This window comes from Monodon monoceros, unplaced genomic scaffold, assembly GCF_005190385.1.
Source record: "Monodon monoceros isolate NGI ecotype Baffin Bay Population unplaced genomic scaffold, NGI_Narwhal_1 Super_Scaffold_13, whole genome shotgun sequence".
Lineage (NCBI taxonomy): Eukaryota > Metazoa > Chordata > Mammalia > Artiodactyla > Monodontidae > Monodon > Monodon monoceros.
In genome coordinates, this window is record NW_021703769.1 from 63,150,512 (window position 1) to 63,176,311 (window position 25,800).

Consider the following 25,800-nt stretch of genomic DNA (forward strand, 5'->3'; position numbering starts at 1 on the left):
CCACTCACCGCAGCTAGAGAAAGCCAGTGGGCAGCAACGAAGACCCAACACAGCCCCCCCCCCAAATATATATATATGATAATAATAATAAAATAAACAGCCGAGGACAAGTAACAGGTTCTTGCTCCAAGAGTGAAAGCCAAAGAGTCTCTTCGGTTGCAGACAAAGAAGTTCTCATCTCTTGTGGCAGGAGGCAGATCAAGCCTGGGACTCAGAGTGTCCGAACTTCAAAGGGAGTTGAGCTCTCAACCAAGCCAGCGTGTTATGCTACCGTCAAGGCCCTGGTTGGGATCCTGACCAAGGGATGGGGTCATCTGGGTGGTGCCCCCAAAGATGTTTCCACTTTGGGGGCCATTATGAGTAATGCTACTATGACCATTCATATTTGAATACCTGTTATCAGTTCTCTTGGGTGTATACCCAGAATTGGAATTGCTGGGACCATATGGTATTTCTGTGTTTAACTTTTTGAACAAGTGCCAAACTGGTTTCCAGAATGGCTTTACCGTTTGACATTCCCACCAGCAATGTACGAGTTTGGTGGTATTCTCCTTTTCCTTGGGGAACCACCTTCCTCCTTGGGCCCATGTGGTTTAGGTGATGTTGACCCCACCCCTCCTGCCCAGCCATGTGCATCTAAGCAGGGTCTAGCCGACCAGCATATGCCAAAGAGATTGCTTCAAGAATGGGCATGTGCCCTGAGCCAGGCCAGTGAGATTCAACTCAATCTAGAACAAGCCCTGGACTGTTATTACTTGGACCAATAAATCCACCATCCTTTATTTATCAAGCCAGCTGAGTTGGTTTTCCTGTCACTCGTCACCAAGGGATCACTCTGTATCTTAAGATTTGCTTGTATAAAATCTCTGTCTGGGAGATTTGTCTCCTCTGTGTGTTTTACATTTATTGAGTGTCGACTTTACATTAGGTACATCTACAAGTCGATGCTGGAGTTGGGCTTGCTCCGAGAGGGCGAGACTGGATCAGTGAATGGTCAGAGCTGCGATCTTGCAGACAAAGGGGAACTTTCGGCTGCAGGTGTTATCATTCCATGACCTCAGAGCTGTGATGGGAAAAAGCAGAGACTCTGCGTGAAGGTCCATCCATCACAGTAAAAGTCACCCCGCCACCCCACCAGAGTAAAAGTCCTCTCCCGTAGGCCTGGGTCTCCACTGGCATTCCTTTCTTGCAGATGCGTAGTGAGGCTGCCGTCCAGCCTTACTCTCTCATAAGGCTAGTGTTGACTTGTCACTGTGGAGGAACAGGACAAGCCTCACCCAGAGGCTTCGCCCAGCTCTGGCTCCCAGGATAGCAAGTCGCTGTTCCATGCCTCCCTCCCGTAATCAGAAAAAGAAAAAGGAGCAAAGTAGGAATGGCAGCAGTTCAGCACTTGCTTCTGGAGTAGATATAGGTTTGAAACCCAGCTCCATATCTGCTTGCTGGACAAACTTGAATAAATCACTTAACTTCTCTGAGTCCTGATTTCTTCATCTGCAAAATGGAAATATTAATAGTTTTTACTTCTTAAGGTTGGCGTGAGCAGTGACGTTGTTCACGATGATGGTGGTGATTGCTGATACCACATGCAAACCATTGCAGTCACTTTATGTCTCTTATCTTCTTTTTCCTTCACATCAACCCTGTGAGTTGTGTCATTAGCCCCATTCTGCAGATGAAGAATCTGAGGCACCAAGAGGTTAAGGCACTTACTTTGGGCTACACAGTTCACAAGTGGTTGAGCTGGGGTTCAGACAAGGACATTCAGCTCCAGAGCCCATGCTCTTATCACTGTGCTGTATCAACTATATCACCTTCAATGCTCAGAACAGCCCTGTGGGTAGCAACGATTATTAAACCCATTTTACAGAAGAGAAAAGGGAATCTCAGAGAGAATAAGTAATTGCCTGCAAGGGCACAGAACTAGAAAGCAACAGGGCCAGTACTTGTACCCATCTGGGTACTCTTTTCACTACTACACCTGGGCACTCCTCCAGGCATCCCTTCGTTCTAATGTCCAGGAGCACGAGCCACCTCTGGAGCATTGGTGAGATGACATAGAAGCACCATCCTTTGGTCTCTATACAAGTTTCTTTTTTTCATGCTTCTATCTCTAATGTCTTTTCATCCAAATCACAGTTTGCATGTCAACAACGCACCATTAAACATTGTTTAAACTGGGCATATACCCTGAGAAAACCATAATTCAAAAAGAGTCATGTACCAAAATGTTCATTGCAGCTCTATTTACAATAGCCCGGAGATGGAAACAACCTAAGTGTCCATCATCGGATGAATGGATAAAGAAGATGTGGCACATATATACAATGGAATATTACTCCGCCATAAAAAGAAACGAAATTGAGCTATTTGTAATGAGGTGGACACACCTAGAGTCTGTCATACAGAGTGAAGTAAGTCAGAAAGAAAAAGACAAATACCGTATGCTAACACATATATATGGAATTTAAGGAAAAAAAATGTCATGAAGAACCTAGGGGTAAGACAGGAATAAAGACACAGACCTACTAGAGAATGGACTTGAGGATATGGGGAGGGGGAAGGGTAAGCTGTGACAAAGCGAGAGAGAGGCATGGACATATATACACTACCAAGCGTAAGGTAGATAGCTAGTGGGAAGCAGCCGCATAGCACAGGGATATCAGCTCGGTGCTTTGTGACCGCCTGGAGGGGTGGGATAGGGAGGGTGGGAGGGAGGGAGACGCAAGAGGGAAGAGATATGGGAACATATGTATATGTATAACTGATTCACTTTGTTATAAGGCAGAAACTAACACACCATTGTAAAGCAATTATACTCAAATAAAGATGTAAAAAAAAAAAGCTAAAAAAAAAGAGAAAAACAAGAAAAAAACAAACAAAAAATGCATCCACCATAGGGAACTGCCACGCCCCTAACGCCCCCCCCACCCAGTGACCTCTGGTCACTCTCCAAGGTGTTGAATAATTCACAGTTTCCTGGCTACCCCTGGCACCTCCCCAGCACCCCTGCAAGAGCCCTGGTCTCGAGGGCACCCACCGCTGGTGGGTCGGTACCATATTTGCACGCAATCCTCCTCTTCTGGGTCCACGTGGATGCCATCGTCCGGCTGGCTCCCATCCCAGTAGCTATAGTCATAGGATGAGCCGTCTGTCCATTCAAACTGCCCTTCCTGGGGGGGTTGCACCCAGAGGAAAGGAAGCAAGCCAAGGAGAGAAAGGTCAGGCATTTGAGCCAGCTCCAGCTTGGGGTAACATTCTAATACCTCCATATCTAACAGTGCAGAAGCCCTCACTTTTATCTGATATACTATTATTAACCACCATTACTGAAACTGAGCAGGACCCTACAGGGCCCTCCCAGGTGCAAAAGCCCCTCCATGTTCCCTGCCTCTTGTTTGCAGAAAAGCTATAGTCTCCCAGACCTTCCTTGAGTCACAAAAAGGCAGGCTCAAACAGTTAAAGATTAGGACAATAGAGTCACAGAATCTTTAGTTCCTTCCTGAAAGATATAGATCACAGTGTCCTATGCACATTCCTGAGTAGTTTTGCAGATATTATGACTGCCGCCAGAGGGAAAAAGCTAACTGCCTGACCAGCCATGACATAAGCTGCTCCACCTTGAGCAGTACTGAATCTATGGCTAGCTCAGTGCCAAGAACTGGCCTCAAGGAAGTGAGAACAAACTGACCCTGGAGTTGAAGATTATGCCTAAAACAATCAAGATGATGCTGATCCAACCACCGCATGACCAGTTTCGAGGTGACTGTCGGAGCTGGCTGTGCTGTTCTGCTCGTAGCCCCCCCTGCCTGTGCACCCCTGAAACTCCCCTTTAAAACCTTTGTCTCCTAACCAGCAACCGGGAGATGGTTTGGGGGATGCGAGTCCGTCATCTCCCCAGGTTGCCGGCTTCTGGAATAAAGCATCTTTCTTGTTCTACCAACCCTGTCTCTTGAACATTGTCTTTTGAGCAATGAGCAGCCAAACCTGAGTGTGGTTCTGGCTCCGGCTGGTAACATTACAAGCTGCCGTTTGTTGAGGGCTTATTATGTACCATGCCAGGTGTGCTTTACTCATTTTATCCTCACCATCCTGCAAAGCAGGCGTTGTCATCTCCATTTTACAGACGAGAAAACTGAGACTCAGATTAGTCTACCCAAATTCACACAGTTAATAAAGCATTAGTGCTAGGATTCAAACCCGGGTCTATCTGACTCCAGTACTCAAGACCCTAACTACTATATTAAAAAGAAAATGTTTTTTACCAGTGGGTGGGAGTCACCCTTCATCTCTTTTCTTTCTGTCCAAATAGTGTGTATTTTTTTTGCCTGCTGTGGAACTAGTCTGTCCAATTACAAGAAAAGTCTTGCTGGGAATTTGACAGGTGTTGCAATAAATGTGCAAATTAACTATGGAAAGAACTACTTCTTTGCAATGTCCTGGAACAAAAGTCATTTCTCCATTTATTCAAGTTTTTAGAGAAGTGTCTCCCAAAGCACTGATGATTTTGGAGGCCATGTCATAAAATGGAAACTGCATGCTCCTTCTGGGAGAGACTAGAGCCTGGGACTCCAGCTCCATCCACTTCCTAGCTCTGCAATCTGGACAAGTTACTTAACTTCTCTGAGCCTCAGTTTCCACAACTATAAAATAGAGCTAATATTTCCCTCAGAGAATTATTGAGAGAAGTGAATGAATTAAAAGCATTAAGAGACTTAGCTAGTGCCTGGCATTCGGTGCCTAGGATTGAAAACTATAAAAAGAAGTCCTGGGCTTCCCTGGTGGCGCAGTGGTTGAGAGTCCACCTGCCGATGCAGGGGACACGGGTTCGTGCCCCGGTCCGGGAAGATCCCACATGCCGCAGAGCGGCTGGACCCGTGGGCCATGGCCGCTGAGCCTGCGCGTCCGGAGCCTGTGCTCCGTGGCAGTGGAGGCCACAGTAGTGAGAGGCCCGCGTACCGCAAACAACAAACAAACAAAAAAAACAAGTCATTTTACTGTATCATTTGTTATTATTATTCTTAGGTCTTGTTATACAAGTTCCTTAACTCTAAGTATATTCATAAGCCAATTTTAAAGTTACTATTATAATGGGACATTTTGGTTTTTTAATGTTACAACTTCTATACAAGTTTTTGCCAGATGAATTCTATTGATTTTTTAAAATATCTATACTGAGTTTGGCCACTATTGATACTTCTGCTACTTCTTTTTTTTTTAAATATTTGTTTATTTGGCTGCACCAGGTCTTAGTTATGGCAGGCAGGATCTTCGTTGAAGCATGCAGGATCTTTAGTTGTGGCCAGAATCTTTTAGCTGCGGCATGCAGGCTTTTAGTTGCAGCATACATGCGGGATCTAGTTCCCTGACCAGGGATCGAAACCCAGGCCCCCTGCATTGGGAGCGTGGAGTCTTAGCCACTGGACCACCAGGGAAGTCCCACTTCTGCTACTTTGACAGCAACTTCAACCACCCTTAATGAGCTCTCACAGTGTGCCGAGCACAGGCTAAGTCCTTTACATACCTTGGCCCATTTACTTTTTACAACCAGGCACTATTAATTATTGTCATCCCATTTTATAGCTGAGGAAACTGAAGCTCAGAGACACACACACACACAAAAGTCCCAGTAACCTACCATTCAGTAAGTGGCAGAACAGGAGCTGGAACTGGAACCCTATCTGAGGCAGGGCTGGAGGCATACATGCGGGAGAGATGCTCAGGATACAACTTGTCCATGGAAAGCGTGGAGACCAAATCTCCAGGTGGAGTGTGCCGTGATATTGCCAGGTATGAGATCTGGCCCAAGCCAGCCTCTTTGGCCTTATTCTCCACCGTTATTCCACTCACCCCTGCGCCACTCTGCATCCCAGACACACTAGTCTTTAATGTCCTTGAGTGTGCCGTGATGTCTCCCACCTCAGGACCTTTGTCCATGCTGTGCCCTCTACCTGGAATGCTCTTCCTCTGGCTGATTCCTATTTATCCACTAGACGTTAGCTTAGGACCAGCTGAGGGAGCATGGCTGACTGAAAGCCCCTTGGACCCAGGACTGTATTCACAGTGAGACTGTGCTTCCTCCATGCTGTTCCCAGTTAGTGACTTAGCATGTCAGGGGTATTAGTGCTGGCTTCCTCCTGCCCAAGGTGGGACTCCTGGAATGGGCATCCTTTGCCTGGGGACACCCCACTGGCTTAGCTAAGACTTTCCAGGGTGAGCTGTGATCTAAGGCTCTCCCCACTCAGTCGTTCCCTCCGCCTCTTCTTTCACAGGGCTCAGACCCACATCATGGCCTGAAGGTCTTCTCTGCCTCTTCAACCCTCCCGTCTTTTCTCCTTCGCCAATGTTTTCCCTCAAAAGCCTCTTACCCATCCAATCACGTTTTTGTGTCTGCTTTTTGGAGAACCCAAACCTAAACAGAGGCCGTCCCTGGCCATCCAATATGTTCCCATAATACCCTCTTTCAAAACGATTATCATATTCTAACTGGGGCATCATCGTGTCTGATCTCTCTGTGTGCTGGGCACATAGCAGTGACCTGGCACCCAGGTTCCATGTGAAAGGTTGATTAAATCAAAATGGAATCTTGGCTGGAACTTCCGAAAGGTCAGCACTTCCTCACCTGCCTGTGATCGTGAAGCCCTGTCCAGATGTCAGCTGGTATCCCAGGAACACAGCTGTTCACGAGGTCATACACAAAGACATTCTCCTCCCAGCTGCGAAGGTAAGAAACCCGGTAGCCTGTTACTCATCGCCTCTTGCCATAGGATTGAGTTGAAAATGGACAGAAGTCTTTGTTAGCCCTCCCAGACCAAAGTAAATAGAGGATGTGATGCGGTCCTGCTTTCTCTTTTTCCTTTTTTAACTAAGGCACCCATATGTGTTGTCCTCTCAGGGGCATCTCTGGATTTGGTCCAAAGCAGGACTCAGCACACACTGTTACTCATCCTAGAAATGTAAAAACACTAGCAAACAAGGTGGATTATATTGAAGACACAAAGAAAGGAGCTGACTTTGCATTGTACACATCAAATAACGAACATCTCCACTGGATGTTTCTGGTCTTTCTCAAAAGCCCTCCTTACGGCTCCAGTCCTTACATAGCCTCCTCTCTCCTAATCCTTTCTCACAGAACATCTTCAAAATCTTTTGTTTTGCTGGAAAATTCAGCTTGAGGCCTGAACCTGCGTAGACGACTCAGCAAAACCAAATCCTGCAATTATCAGTCCACCCTCTTCAGCAGGTATCTTAGGCCATTCAGGCTGCTACAATAAAATACCACATACTGGGTGGCTTATGAACTACAGGAATTTATTTCTCACAGTTCTGGAGGCTGGGAAATGAAAAATCAGGGTGCCAGCATGGTCAGGTGAGGGCCCCTTCTGGGTGCAGACTTCTTGCTGTGCCCCCATATGGCAGAAGGGGGCAGGGGAGCTCTGTGGGGCCTCTTTTATAAGGGCACTAACCTTATTCATCAGGGCTTCACCCTCAGAACTTAAGCATTTCCCCAAGGCCCCATCTCCTGATACCATCACATTGGGCATTAGGATTTCAACATATGAATCTTGGGGGGCACACAAACATTCAAACCATAGCAGAAGGCATTGGTGTCTTCTTGGGGGATTCTCACCTCCTATTTTAAAGAGCTTATAAAGTAATTCACCCAACAAAAGAAATTGATGGAGGACCCTGGAGGCAGTCTGCTGCCAAAAACAACAGAGAAATAGGGATGGATGAATGGATAGATAGACAGATAGATAGATAGGAACACAGCGATTTTTTTCTTCAGGTCATTAAAATGTTTCTTGAGCACTGATTTCATGCCAGGTACCATGCCGAATGCTTTATATACATGAACTCATTTCACCCTCACCTCAAGCAGGCACAGTGGCAGATGCTACAGGTTCCCTGCCTCACGGTCATTCCTAATCCTTTTGCCCGTTGCCTACAACCAAATTTAGGAAGGCCAGATTTCACTTTCTCAGCCTCCTTTGCAGCTAACATTGGCCATCTGACCAAGTTCAGCCAATTAGATGTATGGGGGAATTGGTAGAGGACGTCTTGGAAACATTCTCCTCCCCTATTAAATGGAGAGTGGTGTGTGGAAAAGGTCCCAGTTTCCACCACTGCCTCCCTTCCTGGGGTTGTAGCTGTGTGTGGACATGATACTTGGAGCTGCTGCATTGGAGGCCCTGGAGGGGGGGACAAGGTAACCACTCACCTAGTGCCCCAATATCCATGAACCTGGGGAATGTCATTTGCAGAGATGAGAAGGGTGGGCAAGGGATGTGACAGAAAACGAACAACTAACAGGCACAGTTCACTCAAGCAGCTCACAGACCCAGAGGGACAGATCCCACTGGACAAGGGATTCCACATTTTTGGCTTCCACATGACACTAAAAGGTGAACATTGGTGTGTTGAAGAAGTCATTACGTAGTAATAATAATCAGCCCCAGACTTAACAAACACCTAACCAATAACTCACTTCAAAACAGGACTATGGGGCTTCCCTGGTGGCGCAGTGGTTGAGAGTCCGCCTGCTGATGCAGGGGACGCGGGTTCGTGCCCCGGTCCAGGAAGATCCCACATGCCGCGGATGAGCCATGGCCTCTGAGCCTGCGCGTCCGGAGCCTGTGCTCCTCAACGGGAGAGGCCACAACAGTGAGAGGCCCGCGTACCGCAAAAAAAACAAAACAAAACAAGACAAAACAAAAAACAGGACTATGTTGAGGTACCCTTTACGTTACAACGGTGTATATCTGCTCCCATTGGCGTCTTCTAAATCTGGGGTCTCCAACCCCCGGGCCGTGGACTAGTAGCAGTCCGCTGCCTGTTAGGAGCCGGGCCGCACAGCAGGAGGTGAGCGGCGGGCCAGCGAGCAAAGCTTCACCTGCCGCTTCCCATCGCCCGCATTACCGCCCCAACCATCACCCCCGCAACCCCCGCCTTGGTCCGCGGAAAAATTGTCTTCCACGAAACTGGTCCCTGGTGCCAAAAAGGTTGGAGACTGCTGTTCTAAATGACCGCTCTCTACAGGCTGCCACCTTGTCTAGAACACCCACCAATAGATTTCCTTTTGCTTGAGACGTTGGTGGCAAGTCAAAGCACACATAGCTACTCTCCTTAATTTTGTGTTTGTGGAAGACATTCTTAATCCATCCCAGAAACACTCAGAATTCTGGCTCTCAGAATCCTTCTCAACGCAGTGCTCTAGGCAGTCACATGCTGGGCATTGCTAAACAAATATTGTTATGAACTGAATGTTAGTTCCCTGCCCCCACAATTCATATGTCGAAATCCTAACCCCTAATGTGATGGTGTTAGGAGGTGGGGGCCCTTGGGGGTGATTAGTTCATGAAAGTGGAGTCCTGTGAATGGGACTAACGCCCTTATAAAAGAGGCCCCAGAGAGATCCCTTGCCGCTTCTGCCATGTGAGGACACAGCACGAAGATGACCATCTGTAAGCCAGGGAGTGAGCCCTCACCAGAACCTGACCATGACGGAGCCTGATCTTGGACTCCAGCCTCTAGCACGGTGAGAAATGGATTTCTATTGTCTATCAGCCGCCCAGTCTGTGATATTTTTGTTATAGCAGCCTAAATGGACGAAGACAGATATTATTAGAGGCAATGGAAAGGAAACAGGGCGGGTGAGTCAAGGCTTACTTGCCCTCCGAAAGATGATCTGACGTGCGTACGCTAAGTAAGCACTGACGTGCGTACGCTAAGTAAGCACTGACCTCTTACGAGACACTCGTAATTATAATTAATAAAAATAATAACAGCTCCCACCACGGAGCATTGAGTTACCCGAGCACTTGTGTAAGAACTTCAGATCCATTTTTATCTCCTCTAAAGCCCCTCAACCTTAAAGTCAGTGTGACTACTTCTATTTCCCAGCTGAGGACTCTGGCTCAGAGAGTTTATGGGACTTGGGCGAGGTCGCCCAGGTGGGAAGTGGTGGAGTGGGGACTAGCTTAGGGCTGACTGACTCTAATGCCCTCAATCAATGCACATAACATTGCACAGGTTTCTTCCTTTAGAACATCTGCTGCCCCCATTCCCTAAGCTTCCCAAGCCTTCAAGGTCTTGATCCGGGACTAGTTCTTCCAGGAAACCTTCCGTGAGCACCCTCTATCCAATTCTTGCCCACCTGTAGCACAAAGTTTCCATGCTCCCCAGGGCAGGCTGGTTGGTTTAGTTTTCTATTTCTGATGGGCTGGTCTCCCCAAAGAGAGAGACCAACACGGACCCACACGACGCCTTTTTTCTATTTGACATCTTATCTCACACCATCACCAGGCTCTATTCAGTGCCGATGTTCCAAGACAGTGTGTTCTGTCTAATATCAGAGTGGTAGATTTCTGGGGACAAAGTGCTCTCCAGTCCAATGGGTCTTTGCCATTGGTCCTACCCAGTGAGGCACTGGCATCCCCAAGTGCCCCTCTCATGCGCAATTTGGGGTGTCCTACAGCAACTGCTGAACATGCATGGTGAGCGGTCATCTGGGGGAGTGGCTGCCCAGCCCTGTTAGCACTAGTGCCGTCTTTGTTCGGCGGCACCTGCTCAGGAAACTATTTCAATATTTTATTGCATTTTCCCCATATCTGTTCAAAATAACTGGGACATAGAAAGGCCCAAGGTGCTACTGCAAGTAGTAAGCAGAGATCAAATGAACTTAATTCAATTCAAATGTCACTTGAAGCAAAGATGGAAATTATTAGGTAAGCTGAAAGTACGAAAACCTTAAACTTTAATCAATTGCTCCATGAACATAAGTTGATAGCGTGCTTAATTACGAAGGAAAGGAACACACTTACAAAGCATGAAAAAACGCCAGAATCAGAAAGTTGGATTGTGTCTCAAAGACAAGATGTAATTAGAGATTTTATAATATCGTCTGGCTTTATGGGAACTGAACTTATAACAGATGAATGCGTTGTGCAAATTCAACTTTTCTACATGTCTTTGGGAAAGTATTATATACCAAAGTGGAAAACTCCCTGTATAAGAGAGGAAATGCTGGTATAACATTTGGGAAACGTTAGTATAAGAGAGAAAAAGAGGGATGTCAGGACTTGAGAAGAGAGGAAGGAGGTAAGTTTAGGCAGAAAGGAACAGGATCTGGGTCAGGGGCTGTTGGAAAACCCCTGAATTTGCCTGGAATCCTTTCTAATGCCTATTAAACCAAGGGATAGATTACAAGCACCATGAGGCAGGCTGAGCCGTCCTTCCTGCGGACTGGCCAAAGGGAAATCTTCATTTGGAATCACTTTTAAATTTACTGTTTATTACATATATTTCATTTTCCTCTATAGGTTGGTTATTTTTGAGAACTTATTTTATCCATCTTTATAAATGCCAGACATGTGCTGTGCTCTGTATCACAGGGGATTTGACCCCCGAAGATTGCCTTTCCCAGGCTTCCATGTCAGCTGCCCTCCATGTGATGGGAGGCACTGATGGGAAGGATGGGAGGGAGAGAGAAGCCAGGGTATTTCTTTCCCTCTCTGCCTGGGAAGGTGCTGGCAGGGGCTGCCTGCCTTCTGTGGCTCTAGCTCCCATAGGACTGGCCCGCCCTCCAGTTAGGGGTGGAGTTGGCTTCCTGCTAGTGTGGATCTCTGGATACACTACTGCTTCTTTAAGTTCTCAGAGTCCATCACTTGTGTATGTATGAAAGTCTCTCTGTGTTAAATGTTTGTAGTGCTTCCTGTTTTCCTGGTCAGACCCTGACTACCTCACTATATTCTTCAGCACCACCAAGGATGCAGTAGGTGCTCAATAAATCTGCTGGATGAGTTGATGCAAGGATTCAAGACTTCTCTGGAAACTAAGATTGAGGACCCCTTCCCCACTCTTAACAAAACTCAGTGACTGTAAAGCTTAAAGAACCAACCGTCATTGTAATTTCAAGTCTCTGAGATTCTTGAAAATTGAGGTAAGATTGTAAATTTGTAGTTTAGTGGCAATGGAACACATCACACCTGGCTTCAAAGAACCCACGAATCAGCAAGGAAGACAGATGTGAAAAGAAGTCACTAAAGTGATGAAGAAAGTGCTCCTGAGAGGTGGGTGGTGAGTGCAGTCAGGTGCCATCGAGTCAGGGGTGACTTCGGTGGAAAGATGGCAGAACAGAGTCTGGACGGTTAAGGAAGTGTCTCCCTGGAGGAGAAGATAGGGATGGGAATTCCCAGTGGAGGGAACAGAATGTGCAAAGTATGCAGGCATAAATGGGCTGGACCACTTTGGAGAACTTCGAGATGGTGAGCATGGCTGGGGCTTAGGAGGCATGGAGGAACACTGAAGGAGGCCTTGGTGGGTGGGCTATGGAACCCAACTGCTCAGGTTCAAATCCCAGCTCCACCACTTTATAGCAAGTTGCCTTCTTGGAGCCTCAGTTTCCGTATCTGTGAAATGAGGATACTTACCTAGTATGGTTTGAGGAAACTTGATGCTTATAAACTCTTAGCAAATAAATATCAGTTATTATGTCTTATGTTATGTTCTTTACATACATATTATGTGAGTTATATCATAGGGTCAAACCCCCTGTGATACAGAACAGGGCACAGCACAAGATCGGCACTTATAAAAATGGACCTTCCAGCCTGCTGTTTGCTACCCTTGCTAAATGCTTTGTCCTCTACTGCCAAGGCCAGTTTCAATGAGAAATTGGGCTGAATAAAAGCTGCAATTACCAAAGAGAAACGCCAGTGGGACACAGCATTCTTCACACCCCTTTCCAGAGGGGGTGTTTGGTTGGGCTACAGAGGACAGAGGAGTCTACTCACCTGTGGATGGAGGCCAGTTTGGCGGACTTCCTGCCGATGGAGAACTCAGAGCAGTAGAAGTCAGCCTCAGCCCAGGTCTTATTGAGAGGGAAAAATCTATAGCAGTGGCCCTTGAACTCCATCCAGAACAGTGGGCACAGGGAAGCCTGGGGCAGCTCTGGCATGGCTGGGGGCAGAGAGAATACGGATTGGGAAGAAGATCGGCCGTGCACCGTTGATGCTACAGCTTATGACATCTTTTTAAGAACGAGAGTAAAAAGTGTCGCCTTATGGTTAACACATACCTAAAGTTTACAAAATAATAAAAGTAATACGTGCTCATTATAGAATCCTTGGAAAACGTTACTACATTAGAGTGTTTTTCTTCTTGTCATGTTGAATGCAAAGATTTTTTTAAAAATGCAATTGTGATTTTATTGACCATACACCCCTGTCAGTATTCTGATTTCTAGAAATTAAGAGTATAAGCATTTCCCCTCATGTCATTATACATTTTTGTAAACATTGTTTCACATAGCTCTTTAATATTCCCTAGTGGCCCCCCTAGAGTTTATTTAACCATTCCCCAATTTTGGGATAATCCGATTGTTTTCTCTTTTTAAAAAACAATTAGAAATAATCCCGAGATGAAAAGCCTTGCGCATAAAGCTTTTGCAGCATTTCTGATGAGTTTCTGGGGATAGATTTTTAAGGCTTTGATACAATTTGCTAAATTGCCTCCTGAAAGCAATTTATACTCCCACGGTGATGTCTGAGAGTGCCCATCTCACAGCGCCCTTGCCTGCGCTGAGTGTTACCACTTTAATGGCAATCTTTGCAAATTTTATAAGCAAAAAAATGGCATCTTATTTCAATCTGCACTTCTGGGCTGTCTGGCCAAGGTGTATATTTCCCTACTGTAGTCAAGACTACTTATATCTTTAGCCCGTGGAGCTACTGGGGTTCAGGATGTGTTCTTAATTCTGAAAAGGGACAAACAAAAACCCCATGTTTGAGACACTAAAGTTCTCCAAAGTCTCAGCCCCTCTGGAGGCCCGTTAGCATATACTTTTTTTGGAAACCACGATTGAAGATGACTGACTGGGGGAGAAAGGCATGCTGAGAACCTGCCTGGAACTCAGTTGGGTGGCTCATCTGTGAGAGCAGGCACCGGGCAGTGGTGAACTTGTTAGACTGGGATCCAGAAGCCCGGGTCCCAGCTCCAGCTCTGCACCTGACATGCCATGTGATGCTGGCACATTCCTTCCCTTCTCAGCTGTCTGACTGGAAGATCTTTGGGGTCCCTTTTGTGATGCCCAGGGGTGTGAAATCTTGCCTTCAAAGCCTCTGTAATAGCTGGCTGGGCTCATGAATAAGGAAGTAGTGGACCACCTTTACTGAGCATTTATGATGTGTCAAGCACGTAGAGGGAAACTGAGACTTAGACAGGTTAAGTGACTTGCCCAAGATCATCCTGCTGGTAGTAGGCAGAGTAGGGATTTGAACCCAGGCCTCCTGACACCAAAGTCTTTGATTTTAAAATCCACATGATACTTCATCATGGGAAACCAATAGGGCTGAGCATGGTTAATCATGTGTTAGCCCCGACTTCATCAGGTTGCTAGGCCAACTGATTGGGTCAAATAAAGTCACCGAGTGCTTGGCATGGCATGTACGGATGCTCCATAATAGTATAATTATCAACGATTAGCTCAGGGTTTCATCACTGAGGTTAATGGGCTTCAGGGGTCCAGTGAATCCCTCGAAATTAAATGCAAAATCAAGTTTGTATGCATGTATGTGCACACACACGCATCTATATGAATTTTTCTGGGGAAGGAACGGGACAGTTGCTTTAGTCACTAGAGCTATGCTGGGACTTCCCTGGTGGTCCAGTGGTTGAGAATTCGCCTTCCAATGCAGGGGATGAGGGTTTGATCCCTGGTCGGGGAACTAAGATCCCACATGCCGCGGGGCAACTAAGCCCGCGTGCCACAACGAAAGATTCCGCATGCCGCAATGAAGATCCCACATACCGCAGCTAAGACCTGAGGCAGCCAAATAAATAAATAGATAGAATTTACTTTAAATAAATAAATAAAGCTTTTAAAGAAAAATAGAGCTATGCTAAGCAGGCAGCTTCCATCTGGGCTACCTGTCCCTGATGAGAGCCATTGGGCTTTCCTGTCTGATCAGAACCAGCCCTTCCCCCATCCTAGGCAGCTGCGCTGGTCAGTCCTGCCTTGTCCTACCTCTCCCCACCAGTCCCGGCCAACCGTCTTTCAGTGTGTGCCAGTATCCAAACTGGAGCCAGCTGATTCAGAATTTGCTCTCTTAACCCTCCCTTACATGGCAAAGGGAGAGAACTCTTGCTTATGGAGTTAGAGGGCTCAGGACCTCGGCCCTTCCCTGCCCCTCCCCGGACTTCAGTCTCCTCCTTCCTCAGTTGAGAGCATTGGTCTAGGAGGACATTGCCTTGATGCTGAGAGGGCTGAAGGACCCCTTGTGATGCTGGGCATTGCTGAGCTCCCTGTGGGGACTTTTGCCCATTCCTTCCACACAAAGAGATTCGGCTGAATCATTCCCAGGGGTCTGTTTTGGAGCAGTTCCCCCTTTGCATGGATGAGAAGCAGGAAATCATTTCCATCTGCTTTCCACCCATCACTTGTAACCCTGGACACTCATTGGTGAGAAAGTGGCCACGTCTGTCAGGTGTTGGCTGGAACAGTTAGCCCAAGAGTATGATACTTGCTGGTGCTAAACCACTTTCCCCACTCTCACCCATCCTATAATTATTTTGCACCCTAACTATTCATATTAGAGATGGAAGTAGGGGATGTAACCACCCCAGTTTGCCCAGGACTGTCCCAGTTCTAAATCTGAAAGTGCCACATCCCAGGCCCCCCTAAGTCGATCACCCTGGAGCACTGGTTCTCAACCAGGGGTGATTTTGATTCTCAGGGGACATTAAACAATGCCTAGAGACATTCTTGGTTGTCAAAAGTAGAAGTGGTGGTGCTATTAGCATCCAATGGGTAGAAGCCAGAAATGCTGCTAAACATCCTACAATGACCAGGACAGCCCCACAGCAAAGGGTTTTCTAACCCCAAATGTCAATAGAATCCTCGCCCTAGATGGAAGGCAGAACTCCAAAATGTAAAATAACCCCACAGGGCAGCAACACAAAACATCACAGCAAACGTCCACATTTCTCAGCCTATCTGTAGTTTCTTTAACAAAAATTAAGCCACACAACCGATTAGAAGTAGAGTTTGTGTTATTTTTCTAATTTTGGAGTTAAAATATATAACTGTTATAAACCCATGGCTTAAAAGCCCCGGGGCATTGCTAGAACACTGTGTTTAAATTTAATGGTACAGACTTCACCAAAGGATGCTGCAGAGGGGAAGTCTTGCATTTCCTCCCTGAGTTTGGGATGAAGCTGACAAACTTCTTCATCGTCTCTCTGACAGAGGGAGGACTGCCCCCTCCCCACTCGGCGCATCCTTTCCTGTAAGGTGGGACTCTTCATGGGTCTCCTCTCTGTGAGAGGGTCCGAGTCTCATCACTCCCTCCCCGGTGTGGATGTGAAGCCCGAGCGTCTGTATTAGGGAGGCTGACACCGCACCCAGTGCTCTGCCGCGCATGTGCCCACTGCTTTGGTTTCCATCTCTAACTTTGTTTCCCGCCCCTGGTCACCCTCCTCACTTTTTTGGAAGCCCAGCTTAATTTTCAAAGGATGTTTGTAAAGTTTATCTGTATTTCTGGATGTCTATAGTGGAGACGTTTTCTGTTCTCTAATTTACCATAAGGTCTGATCTGGAAGTTTCCACCCTCGTTGTCCTCTATCTCATTTTCTTTTCCTTCACTTAAAAAAAATGAAACTTTTTATTTTCGAATAAATTTAGATTTACAGAAAAGTTGCAAAAATATTATACAGAGTCCCTGAATAACCTTCATCCAGTTTCCCCTGATGTTAACATCCCACATTCCCACAGTACATTTGTCATAACTAAGAAATTAATATGGGTACATACTCTTCAGTAAACTACAGGCTTTATTCAGATTTCACTTCACCAGTTTTTTCTTTTTCTGTTCCCAAGATCCAACCTAGGATACCCCATTACATTTGCTCTACCTTTGTGATTTATTTGATATCAAATATTATAGTATAGCTGTCTTGATTAAAGCTACTGCTTTCTTTCCCCAGAAAAATGCACAGTGTACACACACACACACACACACACACACACACACACACACATGGCATGTGGGATCTTAGTTACAGACCAGGGATCGAACCCGTGTCCCTGCAGTGGAAGCGTGGAGTCTTAACCACTGGACCACCTGGGAAGTCCCATACACACACAGTTTTGATTAGACAAAACTGACAAGAATTGGCTGGAACTGACCAGAATTGTCTAGCATTGTTGGATATTTGCCCCAAATCATCTTTACCTCCTCTCTTTCCCTCTATGCACATCGAATCAATTTTTAAGTCTTATTTATTCCATCTCCCAGCACCTTTCCAATTCCTTCCTTTCTTCTTTCCTTCCTGTCTTCCTCCCTCCCTCCCTCCCCCTCCCCCACTTCTGTCTCTGTCTCTTTCCCTTCCACATTCTTCCTCCCCCTGTCGTCTCTCACAGAGACCTCCTCAATTGGCTGTTCTTCCTGCCTTATCTCACCTTCCAAATCCAGAGGGATCCTTCCAACACCCTGATCTCATCTCACCGAAGCCCTCCAGGAGTGCCCATCACCCTCGGGAACTGGGCTCCCACCTGCCCCTGCAGCTTATCCCCTGTCGCTCACAACATGCTCCAGATTTGCTTCAGCTCTTGCCATTTCTCAAAGTGTGTCCAGATCTTTGCAGATACTTCCCTTGGCCTGTCTTCGGCTAATTCGAGTTTCTTCTTTGAGTCTCAGCCACGTGGTGGCTTCTTTAGGGAAGACGAGGTAGGAGCCTCTCTAAGAGCTCCTAGAGCCCCTCATCCCTCCTTTCACACATCTCCGTGAATTCTTGTTCAGTCTGGCCTCCCCATGCACAAGGTCTGCCATGATCATCTCCCTCCCCAGTGCCTGGCACATAGTAGGTGTGCAATAACTAGTTTTGAATGAATAAATGCATGCTAGGAAATCAAATGCTGCTTCTTTGGGTCAACTGCCCCTTTTGGGGGACAGTGGTGAGAAGGCTGTGGGCACCGCCCATGTGCCCTGATGCCTCCAACCTGCTGTATCTTGACTCTAGGATGGCGTGCCTGGACTTTTCTAACTCAGCACTGAAGGCAGTTGACTGACCCTGGTTTTCCAGATTACTTAGCACAATGACTGCTGTTTGGAGCAATACCAGCATCACCAGGGAGCTTGTTAGCAATGGAGAATCTCAGCCCCCACCTTCCCGCCCTTCTCCCCACTCCTGGTCCCTTTGATTTTCTCCACTGAGCAAGTGGTGGTTATGGATGCCTGGGGTGAAACATACCAGAAAATGGGGCTGTGACAGGTCACTGCTCAATTACTCCCTTTTCCACCTGGGCAGGCAAAGGCTTTTAATTGGGAGGATCTGGGAGGCAAAAAGGAGCCACTCGCTTGCACTGGGATGATAATGAACTCCACCCTGCCTGGCAACCCCCTACCTCCTTTACCTCTGGGATTTTAGAAAAAAGGATTAGATTTAGGACTTTTTTCTTTTTTCTTTCTGTTTTTTTAAAAAAATATTTATTTATTTATTTGTTTGTGCTAGGTCTTAGTTGCAGCATGCAGGCTCTTAGTTGCAGCACACAGGATCTAGGTTCCCTAACCAGAGATCGAACCCGGGCCCCCTGCATTGGGAGCGTGGAGTCTTAATCGCTGGACCACCAGGGAAGTCCCTTAAAGGACTTTCATCAACCTGGAACCCAGAGTAGCCTTTGTTAACTTGTGTCTCTCTGGTGAAGAGATCTCTATAGCTTTATAGCTTGACACTCAGGTAGTGATGGTGACATTACAACCAGGGCCAACCCTGCTGAGCTTCCATCTGAGCCAGGTGTTGGGTCAGGTGCTTTGTACATATCAATTCATTTGGTCTTCATACATCCTACAAGGTAGGTACCACGATCATCCCCCTTTATAGATGAAGAAACCAAAGCACAGAAAGGTTGAGTAACTTGCCTGAGGTCACACAGCTACTAAGTGGCAGAGCTGGGTTTTGAAGCCAGGCTGTGTGGCTCCAGACCTAATTTAGAGATTCCTGCTGCATTTAAGCCCATTTCCTTTTGCCTCAATCTTGATGGTCTGGTTCTTCATTCATCCCCTTATTCATTCAACAAGTCTTATTTGAGCACCTACTTGGTCTCAGGTAGTTGGCTATGTGCTGGAGATACTGTGGCACACTACACAGAGGTGACCTCTGACCTCATGGATCTTACACTCTCTGGAGGCTGACATTAAGAAAAATAAGCACAGAAATAAAATGTCATTAATATGCAATTAATATGGATTTCTGTCATGCAGGCAAAAACTTGAGGGAGCAGCGCTCAAATTATTTTGGAAACTGGTCATTTGTTTGCCCCTTTTCTCTCCCTAGTTGAACTGGTGGCCACCCCAACCCTCCCTTCAGGATGTCCACTGGTGATTAAGACAGGACACCAGAGTGAGTCCCCTTCCGGATGGGGAAAATAAAGGTGTTGCCACAGGAGCACCTAAAAGTGGCACATAACCCAGATTTGGAGATCCAGGAGGCTTCCTGGAGGGGGTGATGTGAGACCCCCCACTGAGAACTGAAGGAGGAGGAAGAGTCAGAGGAAGAGTGTTCCAAGTGGAGGGCACAGCACGTGCAAAGGCCCAGAGGCATGAGAGAGAAGGGAGCATTTGGAGAATTGCAAAAGGTTCAGCCTGGCTGGGAATTTGAGGGAGGGATGAGGCTGGAGGTGACGGAGGGGAGGGGTGGAAGTGGGGGAGGGATGCACAAAGCTTGTTGCTCTGGAAACAAAGAGGCCAAAATACATGGTATTTTACTTCAATTAGCAGCACCAAAGGCCCCCAAGGTCTCCCAGCTGGGGTGGGAGTCAAAGCCTTTGGAAGCTCTGAGCTTGTTAAGGAAAGAGGACATGCCACCGGAGTTCAGGACTTGTTTTTTTAATCTCTCTCTTTTTAAAAGAATAAATTGTCACCTTCCCACACAATCTGGCTGCTCGCTCCCCTGGCCCCAGTCCAGCTGCCCACAAACACACTACCCTGCCTCCTCCTGCCCAGATCAGCCTTGAGAGCCAGCTGGGAGTGGAGGAGGAGGCTCTGGGGGCCACACTGGCGGCCTCCCCGCCCCGCCGTCACTACTGGGCCCCAGATGTCCCAGGGGGTCGGAAGTGTCTCCCAGTGTCTGGGAAGGTGGCCACTGGGAGGTCTCAGTCACCTTCATTGCCTGCTGTCTCCCTGGTCCACACATCCCACCCTCAGTGGGCCCTTCCCTGTGAGCCCTGGCTCTGGGGTGCAGAACTGCTGATCCTAGGCCTCTCATGCCTCAGCTTTGCTTTCCCTCCTTCCAGGCTGCTTTTGTGGTCACGTGATACAGAGGAGACAGCACTGGGTGATTTTTTATATTGCTCATAACAGTGGCCATTCATTGCGTGGTTAATATAACCGTCGAGGCCAAACTGGGAGGGGTATCTGTATCATCCCCATGTTATAGGTGCAGAAACTGAGGCTCAAAGATGTTAAGTCACTCACTCCCACAGCTAGCAAGTGGCAGTGTCAGGATGAGATTAAGGTCTGATGGACTTGAATTTTCCTAAGCACTACAGTGCCTCCAGAAAACATCTTTTTCTGGTCTTGGTTTTCTCATTTGGCAAGACAAATATATTAAACACCCAATTTAACAGCATTATGGACTGAATGTTTGTGTGTCCCCCTCCAGTTCATATGTTGAAGCCCTACCCCCCAGTGTGATGGTATTTGGAGCTGGGGCCTTCAGGAAATTAGGGTTATATGATGTCATAAGGGTGGACCCCCATGATGGGGTTAGTGCCATTAGGAGAAGAGGAGAGACCAGAGCTCTCCTTTCTGTGGCCATGTGCAAGCCAGGAAAAGAGCTCTCATCAGGAACTGAATTGGTCAACACCTTAATTTCGGAGTTCCCAGGCTTTAGAACTGTGAGAAATAAATTCCTGTGGTTTAAGCCTCCCAGTCTATGGTATTTTGTGATAGCAGCCTGAGCTAACTAAGACCAACATAATTAAGTAATAATTCAGTGTTTCCTGGGTGCTTATTTGGCTTGAGGTCTGTGCCCTCAAGTTGCTCACAGTCTGGAGGGAGGAATGCATAGCACACATGGCAATGAGTCCTCATATACTAAGGAACATTCTAGAAATATGCAGAGGGCTCTGTGACCATAGAGGAGGGGTAGGGAATGGGTTAGAGTGTCCAGGCGGGGGTACGCTAGGATCTGACTCTATGATACAGACTGGTGGGTGGGGAAGGGTGTACTCTAGGAAGTAGGGACACCAAGTTGCCCAAGCCTCTGTGCTCCAGCCTCAGAGCTTAGACTCTGGAGTTAGATGACTCCAGTTAGAAACTCACCTCTTTGTGCCTCAGTTTCCTCATCTGTAAAATGGGCATGATGATAGAGCCTACTTCACAGGGAAGCCTGTGCCTGGCTTATAGTAGGTGTTCTAGTAAACATGAGATATTACAACAGAAACAGCCTGGGCCCTGGAATAATCCTGGTGCTGAGTGCACAATGCCAGTTCCTTGGAGGGGAGAGGAAGAAGCTATGGAACTTGACTGATTCTCCCTTCCCACCCCTGAAGCCCTGCAGAAGCAGACCCTGAGCATCAAAACGCTTTGCTAGAATTTCCTTTGCTGTGGAAAGTTCTTGGGCTCAGGAGCCACGGAAAGGAAACTTTTCATGGTTATGGGTGAAGAATCATAACAGCAAATACTTATGTAGCGTTTACCAGGTGCCAGGCCCTCTTTTAATCACTGAATATTTGATAATCCGTGTAACCAAAGTGATCAAAGCCAGGTTCAGAGAAGGGTTTTAGGAAAAGGATCTAGTCTGGCTAAATCCTTCCCAGTCTTTCAGAAGTGTCTAAAGGTTTGTTTCCAAAGCAGATCTAAGGGTATGGCTGGGTTGCACTATTTGCGTATATTTGCATGTTCATGAAAGGTCCAGAGCAGTGGGATGAAGGATGGAATGACCCTGTTCTGTTTTGTACCTAGAGGCTCGGGATGCAGGAGAGGAAGAAGAACCAGGCCCACTTTCAGTAAGGAGGGCTGTGGTTGTACACCCACCTTCATGGTCTGCCAACGGCTCACCAAGACCCCAGATAAGGCTTCCCTAGTCACACATCAACACACACACTCACACACACACACGCTTGACACACGCACACACACTTAACTCACACATTCTCTTCTGCACTGAAATCACTTTCCTCTAGCAGATTTATCCACTCAGGCTTGAACTGGGCTTTCTGCTGGACTGGATGGATGATGACCTTGGCCAGATTATTTGGCCTCTGTAGGCCTCAGTTTCCACAGCTGTATTGTGGAAGGACTGGGCCAAGTGGATTTCCGGGACCCTTCATTCCAACTCCAACTCTGAGGTCTCCAAAGTTGCTGGGTTGGAAGGGATCTCAGTCTCCACATCTGTAGAGTGGGACTGAGGCATGGGGCTAGATGTCTGGAAGTTCCTTTATGAAGGCATTTTGTCACAGCAGAAAACTGTGTCTCCTGGTCAATTCTATCATAACATCAACCACAGTGGCAGAAGTAGTAAGGTAACAAGCCATTTTTCAAGTGATTTCTATGTGTTAAGTGCTTCACTTGCATGACCTCATTGAAGATTCCCCAAAACGTTTGATGGACACCATTATCATCCTCACTTTCCACAGGAGGAAACCTGAAGCTCAGAGAAAGGTCCCATGGTCACAAGCTAGTGAGAGAGAGAGGACCCCCCATCGCTCCCACTCTCAAACTCAGCCTCAGGACTTTCCTCTTATGCTGGGCAGAAGGGCAAGATCTTGGAACACACAAGTATCTTTCAAGGATATTTTGTCCAACTTCTCTCCTGCTCACCCATTGCACGGATGAGGATATTGAGGCACAAGAGCAAGCAGGCAAAGACACTGTTATGGACTGAATGTTTGTGTGCCCCCCAGATTCCCATGTTGAAGCCCCAACACCCAATGTGATGGTGTTTTCATGGGGTCTTTGGGAGGTGATTAGGGTTAGATGGAGTCATGGGGCCCCCATGATGGGATTAGTGCCCTTGTAAGAAGAGGAAGAGAGACAAGAGCACTCTCTCTCTCCACCATGTGGCTACTTGCAAGCCGGGAAGAGGGCCCTCACCAGGTAACGGATCAGGTGGCATCTTGATCTTGGACTTGTAGCCTCCAGAACTCTTCCTGTTGTTGAAGCCACCCAGTCTGCGGTATTTTGTTATGGCAGCCCGAGCTGACTAATACAGACACTCAGAGAGTTTATGGCAGACCAGAGCCCCTGATGCTTGCCCAAATGAACGGACCACCCTTTATCTCCCATCACTAGGGTTACCAGATTAAAAAAAAAAAAAAGAATTCCCAGTTAAATTTGAATTTCAGATAAACAATAAATAATTTTTAGCATAAGGTATGTCCCATGCAATATTCGAGACACTTACAGTAAAAAATGATTTGTTTATCTGAAATTCAAATTTACCTGGACATCAGGTATTTTATCTTTCAATCTTATCACCCCACTATTTAAATTCCCCTCAACACTGTAACTGCCCAATAATATGGCTTTATGGGGATCTTACAGATGTTTTATTACAGTGTTAGTTTTATTTTAATGGGGATAGAAATAGTATCTCTGCCATAGAGTTATTGTGAGGATTAAATAAATCCATATGTAAAAAGTGTTTAAAACAGTGCCTGGCATATAGTGAGGGCTACAAAAGTATCACTTGTTGTTATTGGTATTATTATTATAGCTTTTAAACCATGTTTGGAAAGAACCCTCCTGGTAGAGGTGACAGGCAAGATCTTCCACCTTGAAGGGATTGAAGGACTCAGGATTCTTTCTACCCCAGAGTCAGCACCCTAGCCTCCCTATTGCAAGGGTGAAGAAATTGAGCTCATTTGAAGCCCTGCGTCCTCCAAGTGGGACACTGGGAGGCCACATGCCCGAGGCTGATGGATCCCAATCCCTGGGGACACTGAATATCCGCAGAGCTGGGTGTCACTGGGCCAGGCCGCCAGGGAGGTCACTAGAGGGACAACTATGTCCTCCTGTGTGCCCAGCTCCCTGGGAACAGCTGTCACAGCCAAGGTGGGACCGCGGAGGCCAGATACCAAACCCCTAACAAAAATACCATCTTCAGATCTTCCTGTGGCACCAGGCACTTTCCCCAGATGATCTCATCTCCCTTGCACAGTAGCCCCAGAGGGTGCCATTGTGACCACCGTTTTCTGAAGGAAACTGAGGGTCAGAGAGGTTAAGAAACTTGTGCCAGGTCACACAGCTTTTAAGATGCAAAGCTGGGATTTATCACCAGGTCTCTTTGCGTCTGGCCCTAGCACAATGCGCATGAGCTGGAGGGAGAGCAGCTGGAGGGGCTGTCAGGAGGCTCAGCTTGGCCCCCCAGCATTCCTTGGGTCAGGCAGGCCTGCAGCCCAGGCAGCGAGGCCTCACTGACAGCTCAAGCATTTGCGGGGTGTCCTCCTCTCCTCCCGACCCTGGCCCCGTGCTCACCTGGGCTGATACTGATGTCCGTTTGCGGAAAGGCCTGTGCGGAGAGGAGGATCAGGACGGCCGCGGCCCACAGTCCCCACCTCTGCATCCTGGGCCCCGAGGAAGCCACCTCACGGCCTGAGCAGAGGAGAGAGGCCCTGCCGTGGGAGCTCGGGTCCGGACGGCTCTCCTGCCCAGAGCTCAGGAGGACTGAGTAGACCCCAGTCTCCTCCCCCGCCCCTCCCCTGACTCCTGTTTCCTCCCTGCACGGCAGCGGCCAGCTTAGAGTGACAGCCTGAAAGCCGCCCCTGGCCGGCCCCCTTCGGAGAACTCAGAGGAAGTGCAGCCCTGCTTCCGAGCCACCGAGTGGCCTTGGGCACGTGCTTGCCTCCCTTGAGACTCTGTAAGATGGGACAGTAGCGGCGCGCACGTCCCCGCCTGGCACAGCAGATAAAGCATCTCGGAGCCCTAGGAGGAAATAGTACCAGAAGGTAAAAATACAAGTCAGCATCTAGGGCAGAGGCTTCCTGGGCCAAAGCGAGCTCACAGGTGGATGTGATGTGTTGGGTTCATGCTGTGTTTTAAAATTTCTAAAACTTCGTTGTCAGGGTGTAAGATCAGGAGATTTTAAGTATAAGTCGAGATTTCTGCCTCTGCTACGAATCTGAAGATCTGACAAGAATTGGGCCTCCTTTGCACATGGGAACATTACGTGGAGCTGAGACAGGGCTCCCCCTGCAGGCGGGGCCTCAGTGCTTTGGCTCAGCGGGGCCCCAACGTGTCGGCCCAGCTCCAGGGCATTGGATTCCCCGCAGCGAGGAGGAAGGGCAGGCCCGTCATCTCCTGCAGGGTCTCTTGGAGGTTAAAGGATGTGCCGGTAGAAGGTTCTCGACACAGAGGAAGTGTTCACCAAAAAGAAGCAAACGTTATCATTAGTGTACAGTTCTAGCGTGTTCAAACTTAAAATAGATCCACTGGTGTTTCATTGGAATCTCACTGCATTTATGAATTGATACCTCTAAAAACCAGTCTTTGTGTATCCTCTGCCTTTCTGAGCCTCACTTTCCTCCTTTATAAAATAGGGGATAATAACAGTACCTACCTCACAAAGATTAAATGTAATAACTTGTAATGCTTAGCATAGAAGCTGGCTAGTAGTAGGTGTTGAATACCTGACAGCAAATTTTGCTATGATTGTCATTGATCCAGTGCAGGTCTTTTCCTGGCTTTCCCTGCACACTCCCTCCTTTCTCTCCCGAAGTGCTCAGCCAGGTGCCCTGACACTTCGTGTGGCTGGCATTCACAAGGGCTCAAGCGTGTCCCAGTCGCTCACTTTCTCTCTGGAACA

General features: G+C 47.4%; 1 protein-coding gene across 1 annotated transcript; it reads right to left on the reverse strand.

Annotated features, from left to right (window-relative positions):
• Nucleotides 1-829: 829 nt before the first annotated feature.
• On the reverse strand, nucleotides 830-24,561 carry CLEC19A (C-type lectin domain containing 19A). Its single transcript, XM_029222072.1, has 5 exons — nucleotides 24,474-24,561; nucleotides 12,792-12,957; nucleotides 6,620-6,713; nucleotides 3,038-3,170; nucleotides 830-1,063 (listed from the first exon to the last, which is right to left on the reverse strand). The coding sequence occupies exons 1-5, from the start codon at nucleotides 24,559-24,561 to the stop codon at nucleotides 984-986; spliced, it is 561 nt and encodes a 186-aa protein (XP_029077905.1). The 3' UTR covers nucleotides 830-983.
• Between the last annotated feature and the right edge of the window lie 1,239 nt (nucleotides 24,562-25,800).

Coding starts and splice junctions, on each gene's coding strand:
- CLEC19A (XM_029222072.1), bottom strand. CDS start 24,561: ATGCAGAGGTGGGGACTGTGGGCCGCGGCCGTCCTGATCCTCCTCTCC. Junction 12,958..24,473: donor GGACATCAGTATCAGCCCAG/GTGAGCACGGGG, acceptor CTCTGCCCCCAG/CCATGCCAGAGCTGCCCCAG. Junction 3,171..6,619: donor GGCTTCACGATCACAGGCAG/GTGAGGAAGTGC, acceptor CAACCCCCCCAG/GAAGGGCAGTTTGAATGGAC.